Source organism: Dreissena polymorpha, chromosome 13 (assembly GCF_020536995.1).
Source record: "Dreissena polymorpha isolate Duluth1 chromosome 13, UMN_Dpol_1.0, whole genome shotgun sequence".
In the NCBI taxonomy this organism is placed as follows: domain Eukaryota; kingdom Metazoa; phylum Mollusca; class Bivalvia; order Myida; family Dreissenidae; genus Dreissena; species Dreissena polymorpha.
In genome coordinates this window covers 24,854,267-24,872,502 of record NC_068367.1, presented here as the reverse complement: position 1 = coordinate 24,872,502, position 18,236 = coordinate 24,854,267, and the positions used below count along the sequence as shown (strand labels likewise).

The 18,236-nt window shown below is 33.2% G+C and overlaps 1 protein-coding gene across 1 annotated transcript in view; it reads right to left on the bottom strand.

Annotated features, from left to right (window-relative positions):
* Positions 1-440: 440 nt before the first annotated feature.
* Positions 441-18,236, bottom strand: part of LOC127856494 (protocadherin Fat 4-like) — a 35,850-nt gene continuing 18,054 nt past the window's right edge. Inside the window, exons 17-41 of the mRNA XM_052392746.1 lie at positions 17,988-18,149; positions 17,576-17,692; positions 15,852-15,991; positions 15,149-15,249; positions 13,599-13,729; positions 13,324-13,404; positions 13,012-13,182; positions 11,969-12,209; positions 9,458-9,576; positions 9,110-9,193; positions 7,589-7,756; positions 7,021-7,264; positions 6,442-6,566; positions 6,136-6,213; positions 5,513-5,674; positions 5,110-5,226; positions 4,076-4,189; positions 3,624-3,796; positions 3,252-3,366; positions 2,679-2,693; positions 2,008-2,120; positions 1,733-1,779; positions 1,221-1,384; positions 901-1,015; positions 441-511 (exon numbers count right to left, since the gene is read on the bottom strand). Coding sequence (XP_052248706.1) covers positions 466-511; positions 901-1,015; positions 1,221-1,384; positions 1,733-1,779; positions 2,008-2,120; positions 2,679-2,693; positions 3,252-3,366; positions 3,624-3,796; positions 4,076-4,189; positions 5,110-5,226; positions 5,513-5,674; positions 6,136-6,213; positions 6,442-6,566; positions 7,021-7,264; positions 7,589-7,756; positions 9,110-9,193; positions 9,458-9,576; positions 11,969-12,209; positions 13,012-13,182; positions 13,324-13,404; positions 13,599-13,729; positions 15,149-15,249; positions 15,852-15,991; positions 17,576-17,692; positions 17,988-18,149 — 3,143 coding nt within the window. The 3' untranslated portion in view covers positions 441-465. The remainder of the gene's footprint in view (positions 512-900; positions 1,016-1,220; positions 1,385-1,732; positions 1,780-2,007; positions 2,121-2,678; positions 2,694-3,251; positions 3,367-3,623; positions 3,797-4,075; positions 4,190-5,109; positions 5,227-5,512; positions 5,675-6,135; positions 6,214-6,441; positions 6,567-7,020; positions 7,265-7,588; positions 7,757-9,109; positions 9,194-9,457; positions 9,577-11,968; positions 12,210-13,011; positions 13,183-13,323; positions 13,405-13,598; positions 13,730-15,148; positions 15,250-15,851; positions 15,992-17,575; positions 17,693-17,987; positions 18,150-18,236) is intronic.

Here is an 18,236-nt window from a genome sequence, read left to right as displayed (position 1 = left end):
CTCTCAGTTTACTAGATGAATACTTAGTTTAAGGTTTATTATGCTAAGATAAAAAGCCAAATGCAACGTAATACAGTTTACTAATAAATCGTATATGATTCATGTATTGAAATAAAAATTATGTTGGGTTTATTTTAAAACAAGTACTGTTCACTTTACATCCTGCAGCTTATTGACAAACCGTCTTCCGGTGTAAATTAAATAGAGAAAAAGCAATAAATGTCATAAGTCAGAATCAATGGAATTGAATACTTTAAATGATAGTTTTTAAGGATGTGCGTTCAGAAACCAAATAGATTGGCTCGCATTGATTTAAAACTTGAAAATCTCACTGAAATCCTTAACAGAGAAATACCCGAAAATACATAATCTGAGAGACATGAAAGCTCGACGAATAGCAATTGTTTGGTACCCAATGTCGTTTTTATATTTCATTCAGCCGAAGAGTCAACTTGATTATAGATTCTAAACTAAACAATCGCACAAATTACACGTACCTTGCTTTTTTTCCCTGGAAACAAAATATAAGAATTTCAACTTATGTTACTTCCAAATGGTAATTATCCATCAAAATTATAATACAATATCACACAAATAAGCATTTGTTCAATGTCTTATTACGTTATCGGAACTTTCACTGATTAATCTCTTAATTAATGGGAACTTTGAATACGTTGAATATTAATCAATTACATGCATGAGCATAATTTTAGTCTTCATATAGATTCGTTAAACAGATATATAGTATTCACCAATCTCGCAACGAAATCAATCTTACTGGAATCTTTATTAAAGTGGAACATAGTTTGATCGCATTTTATTATTCTATTATCAGGATTAACACTTTTGCAATCAATTCATTTGTAAAGCATAATCAACTGCACATTTGTCACATCTTACTTGCAGTACGTAAGGTTTGTGTCTTTGTCCACTTCACACGAGTTACACTGCGCAATAATGGCGTATACTTCACAGAGATGTTTATTTGTGTCGTTACCAGCTTTAGTTCGGTTCACTTAAAAATATATAATTTGTAAAAGAATTGCAAGCTTATACTATAAATTAAAAAATCAACATAATTCCCCCAATTAAATGCAGTTGAATGCTTAATCATCCCTTCTTAAAGGCAGATATTTTAATTCCGGTATCTTTTGAAAGCAACCCAAAAGATTATTTTTTTCTACTTTACACAAATATATATATTCTTGAATCAAACTCACGAGGAATAGTCGAAACATATATAGATTGGATGGTGTATGTTTTGTCTCCGTATACTATCTCCTCCTTGCCGTCACGTATACTTTGGAGTTCTTGTGCAAATTGAGCCATTTTCGTAGGATTTTTGTCCACTACCACGTTCAACTCCACCACTAGTGAACCCTCCCTATGAGTTGATGAAATTGTTCGCATCATAATCGTTATCAACAGAAACACTAGTTGTTGTAGAAACATAAGTGGAAGAAGTATTTATAGTAGTAGTAGTATTAGGAGGAAGGGGACAAGGAGGGAGAGGAGGAAGAAGAAGAGAAAAGGTAGAAATATTAGAAGGGATGGTAGAAATGGTAGAAGAAATAGGGGAAGTAGATAAGGAAGTTGTAGTAGTAATGCTAGTTGATGTTGTTTACAACTTGTCTTATTATTAGATGTATTGAGGAGTATGAACCGGATACCAAATAATTCAAATAAGTTAATAATCTATTTCTAACCCAAAGAAACAACGGCTTAAAATTACCTCACATCACACACTTCACAACTATCAGCATACCGCAATTGCAAACACTGAAATAACATTCAAAAGGAAAAATAAAACAGTGGTTCGGCATTTATCCACTTCGGACATGTTCTTATTAACACTCAATAGTGGATATGTAATAGCATGTACCTCATGTCAATTAACACATCTGGCACACAAAAGTATCGAAAATAAGAAAAATAAAATAAAAAAATATTGAACTTCATATTGTTTATTTTCCAGTTGAGTGTTTTATTTTTTATATATCTACTCACGGTTTTATTTGCATTGTTAAGGTGTTCCTCCTTACAACTCAGGTATGAGAAGTTGCAATTGGGAGTCAGGTCTAAGTTAAATGTTACGTTTTTACTGTTCTCATTCACTGTTCCTACAAAAATATATATACATAGAGAGAGAGATTTATAAACAGAATGCAAACATGTAATATCCTTCGTTAAAGTAAAGCACACAATCAGCAACAACAGTTTTATTCAAATTTAAGATCAAACACGATGCAAAACAAATAATGTTGGTAATGATAATGTAAATCTAAATGTAAGTCATTTAAACAACGTTGTAGACTAACTTTGGACTCTAAAAACCTTTTATTATTGGTAACGCTTGCAATAATTCTAGCCCGAACTAAAGCGAATGACGTCATGCTTAAATGACGCAGTAAAGTGAATAACTTTACGGATGCATTAAACCGACATGAAGTATTATAAATCATGTTGGGTTGCAAACCATTCGGAATCATTTGAATATGTATACAAATATTAAAACACGAAAAAAGTGTCCTATGTTAATTGTATTAAGTTGCGCGGTGTGATTTCCCCATACTACAATTACATTTTAGTATAATTAAAAATATATTAAAAATGTAAGTTAATTGTTAAAATGCGTGTACCAATTATTCATTGGAAGAGTGTGCACTTTAATAACTTACCACAATTCTTAGGTGCTGCAATAAATCAAACACGTATTTGAATGTTTTCAACAAAAACATAATATAAAATTACATAAAACAAAATGTGTTCACAATGATTGAACGGGATAGTTTTTGACATGGTTTAGACGTTAGTGTCATGTTCATATTTTACAAGTTCGCAATTTTTCTATTTTGAATCTATAGATATCTCAGTTTAAAATTTTGACATAAGTATATATTTAAATTGCATACAACTCTGGCGAAAATTACATAAATTAAATGTATTTGTTACGAGCGAAAAGGTTTTCGCTGAGATCTTCTTTTTGAAAGCCTTACGAATATAGCATGCATGGAATAATATTTGGTGGACATAGTGGTTTTTACGTCATACCAAAATCATTAATGTGGCAACGGAAAGCCTTATCATTGTATCAACTGTTTGCTAAATTACCTCAATATCTTAGCACATTTAAGATGGCATTATGTCAAATATTGTTAAAATCTCTCTTTTGTTAACACCAGTGACGTCATCGTGGCAGAACGTATACATGACCTGTGTATTATCATGCATTATAATGGTACGTCATTTACCTTCAATGCAAGTAGAATTCGTTTCTATAAAACCATATTTGCAGACACAATCGAATTTCGGTATTGTGTTTTTACACACTCTGTTTTTTTCTTTTATATTGCACGGATCAGGGACCTGTAAAAATGGTGTTTATGTGAATTATGAAATATATGCATTGTACTAAAAACTAAAACAAACATAAACTATTATAAGTAAGTACATTCTGTTCAACGTGCAATTCAATGATTGATTCAACCAGTACTCGCTTTTATTTTGGATACTATTTAAGGTTGCTTTGTCCGTAAACGTAACATATTTTGCTAAAAAACCTCAACTAGGCATTTCATAGTGTTCTGGCACAATTAAGTGAACGTGTGTGTCATTACACTTACCATGTAACATTCGTTGACGTCCGTTTCGCAAGCTGCTCCAGTCCAGAACTTTGAGCACTTACAATGACCCGTGACAATGTCGCACGTCGGAAACCCAACATCGGCCGGGAGCTTTGCTGGTTCGCATTGACATTCTTGTGCACAGTTTCGACCATATGTATTATTAGTACAAGCTGAAAATTTTGATTTCAGTTTTATATAGTACACAATTCGAATATACGTACATGCTGTTCCAACCATTAAATATGCTGATATGTATATGTCTATACATATGTCATAAAATGTCTTTACTTACAAGTTATATGCGGAGTTAACATTGCGTTCATTCATTTGCTTAATATATGAACAAGAATGTGCGTTTGTCTTTGTGGAAACTAAATAAACAAAGTACAGTGTGAATTCGCTTAGCCTAATCTTTTATCATTCAATAATATAAACGTCTATAGACAAACCTTCCTTGCAAAGTGTACCCTTCCATCCGGCAGAACAGTTACACTTGAAACTGTTTATGTGATCAACACACGTTCCGTTGTTGTCACAGACAACACCTTCGCATTCGTTGATATCTGCAATAGTTACGTTTTCATAACATCACCAAGATTGCTATTTTTATATAATATAGAGTTAAACAAATCAACATAAATGAATTACATATTTCGTACTGAATAATACAACTAATACACACGAGATGGCAAAGATGGCCCTAAATTGCTCCAATGTGTATTTAAACGTGGCCAGTTAAAAATCCAGCTCTTTGTAGAGGACCACACTTTTATGTCACAAATGTGTGTGTATTTTTGTAGGTTTAGTCTACATATATATCAATTATGCTACCATAGGGCCTGACTATTTTTACCACTGGGGCATGGTTTGTACAATCTCTATAGAAGACCGCTGTCTGACGTCACATGCAAAATTACAAAACTGTTCAAAGCTTGTAATACTGCACCAGTACGCTGTATTTATCACATGACGCCTAGGGCGAGGACAGTTAAGAACAAAGGGGTTTGATCCGAACAATCTAAGAACATGATCTCTTTCCGACGGATTATGATACATTTGGTTTACGCACGACGCATTACTTACAAAAACGTTCGTAAGATCTTACCCTGTGCAAGTTGTAATCAATTCAGTTAATCAAAAGGAAATCAATTATATCACAAGGAATCAATATATAAATCCTCATAACCTTAAGCAAACAACTTCTTTGAGACTAAATTAATTGCGGCTTTATTACTATTTGTGCAAACAAGTAGCAAAAGTAAAAACGAGAATCAGACCCAAAATTGTATATGTTTTTTAATAAATGTATATCAGCTTAGCTACATGACATATATAATGTGGTATCGGGGTTGGTTTCAACAAATGCTGACATTTCTAAATCAATATTCGAAAACATAAAGAAGACACGGCATTTTCAAGATGAAATATAGAAAAATACGGCTGTTTACATTTAGTGAGTTATCAGATAACAGCGATATCGTACTTGTTTCACATCGTATCCCTGTCCATCCTTGCTGGCATGTACACAGGTAGTTGTTCACATAAGAAGTGCATGTACCATTATTTTGGCAGGGATTCGATACACACTCATTGACAACACCTAGAAACGAATGCAGCAAGATTAAAGGTATGCGCTATTTAATTACACATTTAAACGAACACAAATAGGCACGATGCACACTTTTAAATTAGATGATACTGGATAAATTATTATCACATGAAATATAACTCCGTCTACAAATACATTGAGATTACAAACACTTACACTGAACTTGATTTAATTGCAAAACGTAAAATTAAAAAACATTTGCTGGAATACTGTGTGTTATTAACTGAAGTGTTGTATGTTATCCAAATGTGAAACACGATACAACAGGTATAGTTACCTCCATCCACAATTATTGTTAAATTGGTTTCAGACGACAATGAGTTTTTGTGTTTGTCTTGTGCCTTCACCATTAAATTATATCTCTGTTGCAAGGGAACGGATTGTAATTTGATGTCGCCTGTGTCTTTGTCAATTAAAAATGTATTGTTTTCATTGCCGGCTGTTAAAGACACACAAAGAAGGTTAAGTAACACATATTTTTATACACATATTTCAATGTATATATATATATATATATATATATATATATATATATATATATATATATATATATATTGCAGTTCTTGATGATTTCCGTTGAAACATGCATTGGTTGTCTGAATTCTTATGTACACTAACATATTTTAAATATCGACTAATTATAAGGTTTGAAGCATCTTAATATCGAGTTAACTTTATATTTATATGCCGATGTCTCGAAAAGGATAAAAGGATATAACCATATACATGTATAAAGTGTTGATGTTCTTCCTTTTTTAAAATTGCCATTTTAGTGCAACATGTTATGCAAATTAAATTACTATATGTTTTACCTGTTTAATGAATTATTTTGGCGATATGTGTATTCAAATGGAAGCAATATGGAGAGATGAGAGGAAAGAACGATAGAATGATACATACCACTAATCGAATACGACGTTTTAGCAAATTCTGGCGTGGCGTCATCATCTCTTGCTGCGACTCTGACCACAACACCATCTACAAGAACAAATTTAAAGTTATGTCAATTTCCTTTTGTGACAAAATAGTATTTCTGGATAACTTCTCTACGCATTTTAAATAGTGTAGTGAATATAATCAAACGTATGTATAAGTATCGCCTCTGTAAAACGAATTCTGAGAATCATGTTGTTAGTACAGAGACAGGCCTATGTGGTTAACTGATTTTTCCTTATCAAGTCTAGTTAGAGAGCTAAAAATGATTACCGATCGTGAAGTTTTCAACTATCGATTTAGTAAAAACAGAAGGGTTAAAGCGCGGAGGATTGTCGTTTACATCATCCACAGAGATATTCAGAGAAAGTGTGCTGTCATACTTGCCGTCGTATGCTCTACAACAATGAAATACATAAGTTTTAAGTGTATTGTTCCGTCACATTATCCCTGATATCAACAATATTATAACTGGGTAATGATGTGTGCATGTAGAATAATAAAATAGATCTTCCTCAAAAACCGGCAGCAAATATATATATTGAGGAATTAATTTGTTTATTGATCAGTAATAGCATTAATACCGGCAAAATGGTATAGTTGCACATTAATAGTTAAATGATTTTATCATATTGTACCTCATCTTAATGGATATAGGATATATATCAATAAATAAACATTACTTTAGTGTAAGTGGTACATTCGTCAACTAAATATTTACATTGAAAATCAATATATGCTTTCGGTGAAAATTATTAATTTTAATAATATTGTCAGGCTGACCTTACAGGATGGCTTCAGAATTTGCTAATTGTTTACTTCGTACGTAATATATGTGCTGCCCGCACTTACCTAACGACAACAGAATATAATGTCTGATTTTCGAAATCAAAAGTTTTGTTAGACGTCGTGAGAGTAGTGCCAATCACTTTGAACATAACAGGAGATGTGGGTGTTTGTGACACAATGTCAAACATCAATGTGGGGTTAGGAGCTGCATCTCTGTCGCTGGCCGTTAGAGACATCACAGACGACTGCTTACTAATGTCCTCGCGAATTAAAGCGGTTCTTACATGCGACGCGGAGAACTTGGGAACTGCAAAATGATGAAATTAGTAAAACTGAAGAGTAAAAGAATAAAATACACATCCAAACCATAACTCGATTTACTATCATTTCACAAGTTACGAATTTCACTAGACAAACGTAAAACTCTATTGAGCAAAATTAACATGAACAAAACTGTTTATAAAAGGGAAAAATATATTAGGTCCTGCAAATCAAAACAAATGACTAGACGCGTATATGCAGCTGTACGTCTCAAAACAAACGTGTTTCTTTTGTGTGTGCGTCGGTGTTACCGTTTATGTTATATCTCGAAGTGTTATATATTAAATGAATTAAATTGTGTTTCACTTACCAGATTCAATATTTACTATCACGGAAACTGTGCCAGTCAATGCCGAACCGTTGGTCCCGCCATCTGTTGCCGCTACAATCAAATTATACGGTGTGTTTCGATAATCTAGCGAAAAGCCGTTCTGCAAAGTAATTTCTCCCTTGTTAGAGATTCGTAATTCCGATGAACCTAACAAATAAAGCAAATATATATACAATTAATTATACACTATAAAATGCAATTAAAAAGTACTTAATATGTATATAACGCGATGCTTTAAACGTAATTGTGAACGGACGGGTGTCTGTGTGGAATTTTCTTTACAAACATTTTAAAATGTGATTTAACCCATTTTGATAAAAATAGCATGTATATTTCTTATGATATGTCCATTGTTGTAAATCAAAGGTTCTACACTTTGCGAAACGATTATTTCTTTTCCAAACGTAGTTGCATATTGCCGTAATATTCCTTATTAAAGCAAACACGATAAGTTATCTCCCTGCAAAAATCAGTTATAAGTCATAAAAAATAATAAATATGCATCAGTATTTAGTATATCATTTATAAACAAAAGCAATAGCGCCCGAAAAAGTTCATATCGCTCAGTTCATAACGCCCACATTTTCATTGATAATCAGATTTTCATAGTTTCAATAAAGAAACGTTCGTTTATGCAAACGTTTGTTTAAATAATTGAAAATGATTGATAGTTCATAATAAAATAAAGTCGTTACAAACAATGTGTTTATATGGCATTAAGCACACCAGGAAAGAACAAATCAAATAAACTTTGGAATTGTCTATAAATTGTTTATCGGGAAATTTTAACTAGGAAAATAAATGGACTTGCTCACACGTTTTTGAAAGAAAACATAACGTTATTTTATGTAGTCATTTACCCCACTTTAGTACTTGTAAGTGTCAACAATAATTATAATAATAACTCACTTGATAAAAAATATTAGCAAACTCTGGAACGGAACCTGGGACTTTACCTATACATACATAGGTATTTGATGTTCATCTTTTCGTAACGGGTTTTTCGTTTTTATTTTGACAAAACTATCGTTCGGCGTAACAGATTGCACTAAATAAGGTGATTGTTCACGATGTTTTAATTCACATACTTACAAAGTGATAAAAATGATGCATCAGCAGGAGTAAAATCGTATCATAGCCATTTTTTTTAAATAGTTATAACAACTTACACATTGCCAACAAGTATGATACAAGACCAATAAAACATACAGAAGTGAGTATACTGACAGCCTCGGGAAACCGGATTATTAATGAGATTCAAGGGGAAATGAAATACCGTATACAGAGAGCATTAACTCAACTGCTATAGTTTTCAAATATAACATCGTAAAAAAGCTTGCCTTTACTAACACCAGGATGTTCAAATTAAACAGGTTTACATGCGAAGAGATATACTTTGTATGTAACTAGGTACGTCCCAACTGCATTACTTTTCGCAACCCTTTTCAAATCATTCTTGAAGTATTGATATCTCACAAATGTATGCAGAAACTTACATACCGCTTATGTTGTACGACAAGATAGTGTTATTCGGTGCCGTGGAATCAGGATCCGTTGCTACCACTGTAGTAACGATTGCCCCACCTACAGAATGGTCAACGCCAACACAAATATGGATATATTTGGGCATATATTCAGGACATAATATGTTCCGATATAAATATAACATTCATACATTCGCAAATTTAACGTGTGCACTAGACTACAAATATCATAACACGTTGCAGATACGGATGGAAGGACGTATGTAATACTGATACCTTAACACAATAGAATATGTACATGGATGTTATATTATGATTTAATATTCTTTACATAAAGTAAACATAGATGAAGGTGAGTCATTACCGAGTAAATTGTCAGGAACCTTTGCTATGAATAACGAAGAGTTAAATTGTGGAGGTTCGTTCACGTCCAATACAAATATTTGCAGAACATGACTTTCTTCGTATTTGCCATCTGATGCTCTAAAACAAATTGGTATACAAGATTACCGCTTCCAAAATTAACCCTATATTTCACAGTAAACCGTTTAAATGGTGATGCAAGATGTCCTATTGATGAGTCTGAAGATGTGAATTATATTTGCCATATTCCTAAGAAGCAAATTTAAAAGGAGCTGTTGCCAAACTAGTATCAGGTTTATAAACATATATACTTCAGATGTATGTTTGTTAATGCCATATTCGTGTTATTCAGTTCATCTCACACATATCCAAACCAACGTTCACCATTTACGTACGAGGTTGCGGACCATGATGGTTATCAAAGTTATATGATACTTTCTGATAATAGTTTTGTTTTTACATAAAACGTTATGCGACAAAGTAATTTAGCGATTACAATTTTTTTACGTATTTTCTCCTCGTTATATAGTACGTGAAAACAATTTTGGCGCGTATTTCCGGTCACTTAACAGCCGTTAACTATGAAACTAAACGTGAAACGTGCCTACACATCGACGGTTTAACTTAACGTTCGCGGATTTTAGGAAATTTAGAAAAAAAACATATTGAATGAAAATCGTGAATGGTCGTCTAAAGATGTTTGAAAACGGATTTGACTGGAAACTTTTCTTGAATCATCCTATTAACAGAAGTACTGAGTCGGAAAATATGAGTCCGTTATGGTACGAAACGCAGCCAAGGTGATTGAGTTTTGGAAGAGGCTGAGTGTCTGCTTTGTAAACGGAACAAAGCTATCCGAATCGCACATTCGTCCTCAGGCTAAAGGGGCATTGTGACCGAAAACGAAAAAAGGGACTTGGCAAGCAATAACGACGATGACCGGCACATTTGCAGATTTAAGAGCGGTTAAAGACCAAGCTGGACAAAGCAAGCAAGGAGGCTCGTATTCATAAAGTACTATTGATATGGTATTTTTGTCTGTATATTGTTTGTAATTCAGATGCGTTGTCCCTTTCAAACGTTATAATTGACGATTAAAGTTTAATGTTGATTGGTGGATGTTTTAATACACATTGAGTAAAAATGAATACATATTTCGACGTTGATGTTGTTTAAATCTTATAGCCAGTAAAGGCTTTAATGTTTTTTTTACCATTAAGAAGTGTATGACATGTTTCCTATAGAAATTTCGCAGTTGTCGAAGCAGGTTGCTAAGGTTTGCTAAGTCTTGACATTGTCTATTTGTTATAGAGCTGTATGTAAATGAGTTGTTTCTTATTTACTTTGTGCTGCATTGTATCCTTTTGTATATTCGACATATGCAGCGGTTACTTTATGTTTAGTGGAAATGTAGTTCCTTGAATTTGGTGACTTTAGTGCTCGATGTTATTTCAAAGATTTTAAGTTCGGTAAAGGCCGAATTACATACACAGTCATTGCGATTCGGATGTTTCAGCAAGATGCTGCTTATGTCTTTTCAGAAAGGCGTTTTGGAAGTAAAGTTGTTCCAATACAATTGTGGTTATTATGGAGAGGGTTACAAAAATGTGGGTTCCTTGTGTTCATAGGAATCAAAACTATATGTGTTTTTATAATTTTCCCTCTGTGATTACTAGTAAAGTTGCTGTCAATAAAAGCCATATTCTAACGTTATGACTTTACTCTTTTGTGTTTAGGAAAAATGATTAGAGAACACTTGATTAGAAAATATTTGTTTTACTCTCGCTTTAATCGTGAGTTAATACATTATTCGTGTCTTAATCTCTTATGTTTACGTGTATTTTTCCATGATATGTAGTAAGGTTTAACTATTTTGTTGATTATGACATCCGTTAAATATTCCGTTTACTTTCATGAAAAAGTTCGTTCAACGGTATCATAATTTTGGACATCTTTATGCAGCCTTTAGGATGCCCGATGGTCGCTACTGGTGTTGATAAACAGACTCTACCTAGACATTAACTCGTTGAAAAGAATCTGCTTATACAATAGATATTAAGTTATGTTTTTATTCTTTCGTAGTTATAAATAAAGGGTATTAACAAGGGATTTTTTTTTGGATTTTTTTTGTGTTTACTCATTTCACAATAGTCAGCTACGCATGTATAGAAACCTAATTGTTAATAGTTGTATACGAGACATATATGCGCCAGTTAAACATTCAAGTTGATGATCAATTTGAAAGCATTTTAAAAGAAAAATGAAATCGGACGATTGTGGCAACAAACAATATCGACGATTAACAGTGAACGTACAATTCAATCGCTGACCCAATGATTGAAAAATGTAGTTATATCGAAATCGCATTCCAAGGATATCGTGATTAATATGATATAGATATTGTCAGTAGCAGTTCATACATGAAATCGAATGTATAACATAAAAGGAAAAGGAACATAATCCTTATATAATGCATGTTTATCTGTCTTTAAGAAACTGTATGCATGCTTACCGAACAGCAAAAGTATAAGCTGTCTTGTTTTCGAAATCAAACGTGCTGTCAGCTGTTGTCAGATTACTGCCATTCAGTTTGAATATAGATGCAACTGTAGGTGCCGCCGATAAGTCAAAAATTAAATTGGGATTAGGAGATCGATCGCTGTCGGAGGCAGAGAAAGACAACACGAATGCTTGCTGACCGATGTCCTCGCGGATGGATGCATGTGTAACATCTCCATTAGCAAACTTCGGAACTGTAATTAGAGTGACGCCATTGTAGTTTTAATCATTATAAACATGGACACAGAAGGCCGTCGTCAATTCGTCTTAACATTTCTTGATTCGGTTTGCGGAACAATATATATTTACAGCGTACAATGATAATTTTATTTTGACAATATTTAATATCCCTCTTTATATCACACGTTATGCAAATAAACCGAAAAACAGATGTCGGCAAATATATAAGTGCAGATATATTTAATAATTACATTGGTAATACAATTACGTCTATACGTAGCATAGTACTTAAAAATTAAGTCATGTTCAAGTAACATTTAAAGTAAAATGTATACATTTTCAAGAAGCCTTTTTGCTAAATTTGTACGCAATAACGTTTGACTTAAACTCGCCCTGGACACGGATATGAACAGGTGTATCGCAGATAAATGTGGTCTTTATTTCATGCAAGACATGCTATAAATATATATTAGTCGTGTTCTGAGAAAATTGGGCATAATGCGTGTGCGAAAAGTGTCGTCCCAGATTGGCCTGTACAGTCCGCACAGGTTAGTCAGGGACGACACTTTCCGCTTGTATGTCATTTTTCGTTTAAATGAAGTCTCTTCTTAGCAAAAATCCAATTTAGGCGGAAAGAGTCGTCCCTGATTAGCCTGTGCGGACTTTACAGGCTAATCTGGGACGACACTTTACGCACAAGAATTATGCCAAGTTTCCTCAGAACACGACTCATATCTTCCACATGCTCCTTGTTCGGTTATGTTATCACCACGGCGCATATGAATAATGCACTTGAAAACATATCCAAATACTTACGAGTTTCTATAGTTACTTGTACGTTGACCGAGCTGTTCAATTCCGAACCGTCTGTCCCGCCATCTGTTGCCGTTACCGTAAATGAATACCTCGATTGTTTTGCATATTCTAGCGAGACATTGTTAGCTATTGTTATCGCACCTCTGTTGGAGATTATAAATTCCGCTGTTCCTATTAAAAATTAATTCGCACGTATTTTAGCAGAATATCCATGCCCTACAGTGGAATTAGCAACTGGAGTATTGAAAATAATTGCAGGTGCTAATATATAATAACTATTTCACACAGTTCATAAAATATAGGTTTGCATACCGTTTATTTGAAAGGAAGTCACGTTATTAGGAGCCGTGGCATCTGCGTCTGTGGCTGACACTAAACCAATGATGTTTCCAGCTGTGAAACGTTACGAAGCTATGTATCGGTATTTGTCAATGCGCAAATACACATTACCACAGCTAGTTTTATAAACGTACACAATGTCAATATTAATATTATCAATACACAGTATGTACACTGTTTATATATTTATAAGTTTGTACATTTCAATTTACAACAATAATGTTGGAACGAGTTGTATTCAATTATACCTGGCGACCCTTCTAATATGGCAAAACTGTAGGAAAGATTCGAAAATACTGGATACTTGTCGTTGACATCGTCGACTATTATTGTAATATTCACGGTAGCTGATTTTGTTGAATCTGAGGCATGAACAACTCTGTGAGAAAAAGAAAACAAGTTGAAACAATGTTCCCGAACGTGATCTCAAATTTATAAACAAATAAAAAATAAAAAGGAATATTAACTTTCTCTATGTATGGTAGCTACAAACAATAAGGCTATATGGAATCGTCATTAAGTATCATTTGACAGACAGGTTGAGTCATAAACGTGGCTCTATAATAAGTACAATGATTTGTTTATGACATAGTACTCTAAATTTGTTCGTGTTTAACAAGTATCGAACTTGGCTTAGAAAGTGTAAAAATAAACGGATTCTGGCAAAATTTAAAAATAACGAGTGGTCTCACAATTTGGCCAGCATAATGTTTAGGATCTAAAATTTGACAATGACTCGGCCTGGCGATCAAGTTTTTGACCCAAATTGACCCATATTTCAACCGGGCAAAGATAGTTTCAGGGGCCTTTTCACAGATTTTGGAATGTATTGAAGTTTGTCATAAAAATGCATTATATTGATAAATATAAACATTTGATATTAAAAGCTGGCGTAAAAAGAATAAACATTAAAGAAAGAAAAAAGTAACCGTTAACTGAGCTCGAGCCACTGACCTCTGGAGTTAAAGTCTTTCGCTTAGACCACTCGGCCATCCGTGCTTATAGAATAAGTAATGTATTTTATACATATATAAAAGCAATCCTCGAGCTTCACAAAATATAACTACAACAACAGGACAATCAATATTATTGTATCGTTTGGCGTTATAATTTTCAGGTTATTAAATCGTCAAAAGATGCAAATAATGTATACTTTAAAGCATTGTAAATGTTCAGTATTACTGGTACCTCACAAATATCACAAATAAAGCGAAAATTTGCTGAAACTGAAACAATTTTTTTAAAATTTTGTCTATTTACCAATCGTCAAAAGGCCCCTTTCAGATAAACATTAAAAGCAACTTCAATTACGATCGAGTCATAAAACTGTCTTCCAGAGTCAATGGAATATTATTTTCTATAAATATTGCTTGTGACTTCATTTTACATCACATTCACCCCAAGTAAAAAGAAGACCCACATCTAATACATATAATTCCGACAAAAGACACACATAGATTCCAAATAGGTTTTCTGTTAGGACCAATATGATTCTCTGTTGCAAAACTAGGGTAGGAACCACATAATGGTCGAATATATAATAATTTATGCTGACGCCGGATGCCGGACGACAGACATAGACGGATCACAATACCTAACCTTTGGCACTTCGTAATCAGCTAAACTAAACTAAGTTTTTATTATTATATATGTGTTAAATATACATGTATATTTGTCTTTGTTATTATTTCAAAATCAATATTTCTATGCTTTGAAAGATCTCTTTCTAACCTTATTCTCTGTAATAATTTAAACAAATCAATGTAACAACTTCACGTGTCTAAAGTTGAATACTCACTTCAGAGTGAGATTGTATGACGTTTCTCCAGATTCTGCGTCAAAAGAATTATTCCCCGCCACTACAAGTTTCTTATCGTTATTTATTTTAAACTTGGTTTGCTGAAAATCAAATGTAACCAACAATTTTGTATAAATGCGCGTGCAAAACAAGAAGCAATACAATCATGTACCATCTTACTAGGATTTTATTGTTTATATGCATTGCAACCGGTACCACGTTCACAAATTGGTGACCTGGCACTATTAAAAGCTTGTGCCATAAATTAAAAAAACAAAATAATATATTTTTTGTAATTATCATCAATCAGAATGGATAAATGATAATGCGCTTGTGTGGAATGTCGAATGTAATTTGTGTTATACTTGATGCACTCATATAATGAGAAATACTAAAACAATTTCCAAATTAATTAGTTTTGTAGTTATGCTAAAATTAAATGATTAAGTTACATAAATATATGAGCAGGTCGTTTTACTGAACGTGCATGTTATGCGGAAATGAATCGATTGAAACATTAAAAAGTCACAGAGTTAAAGAGATTAAACTTAAAATAACTTAAGTATCTTTAAATGAGCAAAACAGTAATCTTTGTTGATGTGACAATATGTTAAGGGCATGAATGATACATCTGTAGACTAAACGCATTGTATCGGGTGTATTGTAACCTTCAGTCACTACATAAATGGTTGTAATACCGTACCGGTGATACGATACTAAATGAAAACCCATCGAAAGTATCTCCCCGCTTCGCTGCCAAGGCAACGACTTCCTCGTCGGCTTGATCCGATTCGCAAACATAATATGTCGTGTAATTCGGCGATGTGAATTCTATTGGCACGTCTTAAAATGATATTGAAAGATTATCTAATGTGTATGTTTATGTATATGACAGAGTACCTGATTTATCCTAACATTACAGTTGCTAATACTCATTAAGTGAACTGTTGAAGCAATGCCCATTAAAACGTAAATTCTTCTCAACGACATGAGTAAAGCATAGTAAAATATATCTCGTGGTTATAGAAAATATTTGTCATTTTGGATGTAATAATAAATTTTCAAAACAGTTATCGCTATTAAAAATCCATACATCAGACTGGGACAAAATATAATCCAAGATATATTTGCAAGTTATCAGCAATTCGTCAAAACCGATAATTTAAAAAATCAAAACAATTTTTGCTAGTCAAAAAAGCATCAAAACAATAAATAGTTTTATGATTAGCAAATAAACAACAATTTATCAAAAATCATTTCTGTTAATAATGGTTTAATCATTTAAAATAACTTTGTTGCAAAATCAACTTATTATATAAGCTGGAGTTAAATTTCAAACAAACGATTAAATATCTTTTTAAATCGCTTCAATGTGTTTTTAGACGAAGCCAGTTGAAAACCCAGGGCATCATTTCAACTCTTTGTAGAGGACCACACTTTTATGTCACAAATGTGTGTGCATTTTTGTAGGATAAGTCTACATATATATCAATTATGCTACCATAGGGCCTGGCTATTTTTACCACTGGGGCATGATTTGTGCAATCTCTATAGAAGACCGCCGTCTGATGTCACATGCCAAATTACAAAACTGTTCAAAGATTGTAATACTGCACCAGTACGCTGTATTTATCACATGACGCCTAGGGCGAGGCCAGTTAAGAACAAAGGGGTTTGATGCGAACAAGCTAAGAACATGATCTCTTTCTGATGGAATATGATACATTTGGTTTACACACGACGCATTACTTACAAAAACGTTCGTAAGATCTTACCCTGTGCAAGTTGTAATCAATTCAGTTAATCAAAAGGAAATCAATTATATCACAAGGAATCGATATCTAAATCATCATAACTTTAAGCCAAAAACTTCTTTGAAAATAAATTAATTGCGGCTTTATTACTATTTGTGCATACAAGTAGCAAAAGTAAAAACGAGAATCAGTCCCAAAATTCTATATGTTTTATAATAAATGTATATCAGCTTAGCTACATGACATATAATTATATTATAATGTGTTGTCGGTGTTGGTTTCAACAAATGCTGACATTTCTAAATGTGTCTTGTTCTGAGAAAACTGGGCTGAATTCATGTTCGTAAAGTGTCGTCCCAGATAAGCCTGTGCAGTCCGCACAGGCTAATCAGGGACGACACTTTCCGCTTTAATGGTATTTTTAGTTTCAAGGATGTCCATCCTTACCGAAAATCAAGTTTAGGCGGAAAGTGTCGTCCCTGATTAGCCTTTGCGGACTGCACAGGCTAATCTGGGACGACACTTTACGCACATGCATTATGACCAGCTTTCACAGAACAAGACACAAATGAATATTCAAAAACATAAGGAAGACACGGCATTTTCAAGATAAAATATAAAAAACTAAGGCTGTTTACATTATGTGAGTTATCAGATAACAGCGATATCGTACTTGTTTCACATCGTATCCCTGTCCATCCTTGCTGGCATGTACACAGGTAGTTGTTCACAAAAGAAGTGCATGTACCATTATTTTGGCAGGGATTCGATACACACTCATTGACAACACCTAGAAACGAATGCAGCAAGATTAAAGGTATGCGCTATTTAATTACACATTTAAACGAACACAAATAGGCACGATGCACACTTTTAAATTAGATGATACTGGATAAATTATTATCACATGAAATATAACTCCGTCTACAAATACATTGAGATTACAAACACTTACATTTGAACTTGATTTAATTGCAAAACGTAAAATTTAAAAAAACATTTGCTGGAATACCGTGTTGTATTAACTGAAGTGTTGTATGTTATGTTAATCCAAATGGGAAACACGATACAACAGGTATAGTTACCTCCATCCACAATTATTGTTAAATTGGTTTCAGACGACAATGAATTTTTGTTTTTGTCTTGTGCCTTCACCGTTAAATTATATCTCTGTTGCAAGGGAACGGATTGTAATTTAATGTCCCCTGTGTCTTTGTCAATTAAAAATGTATTGTTTTCATTGCCGGCTGCAAGTTAAAGACACACAAAGAAGGTTAAGTAACACAAATTTTTATACACATTTATCAATATATATATATATATATATATATATA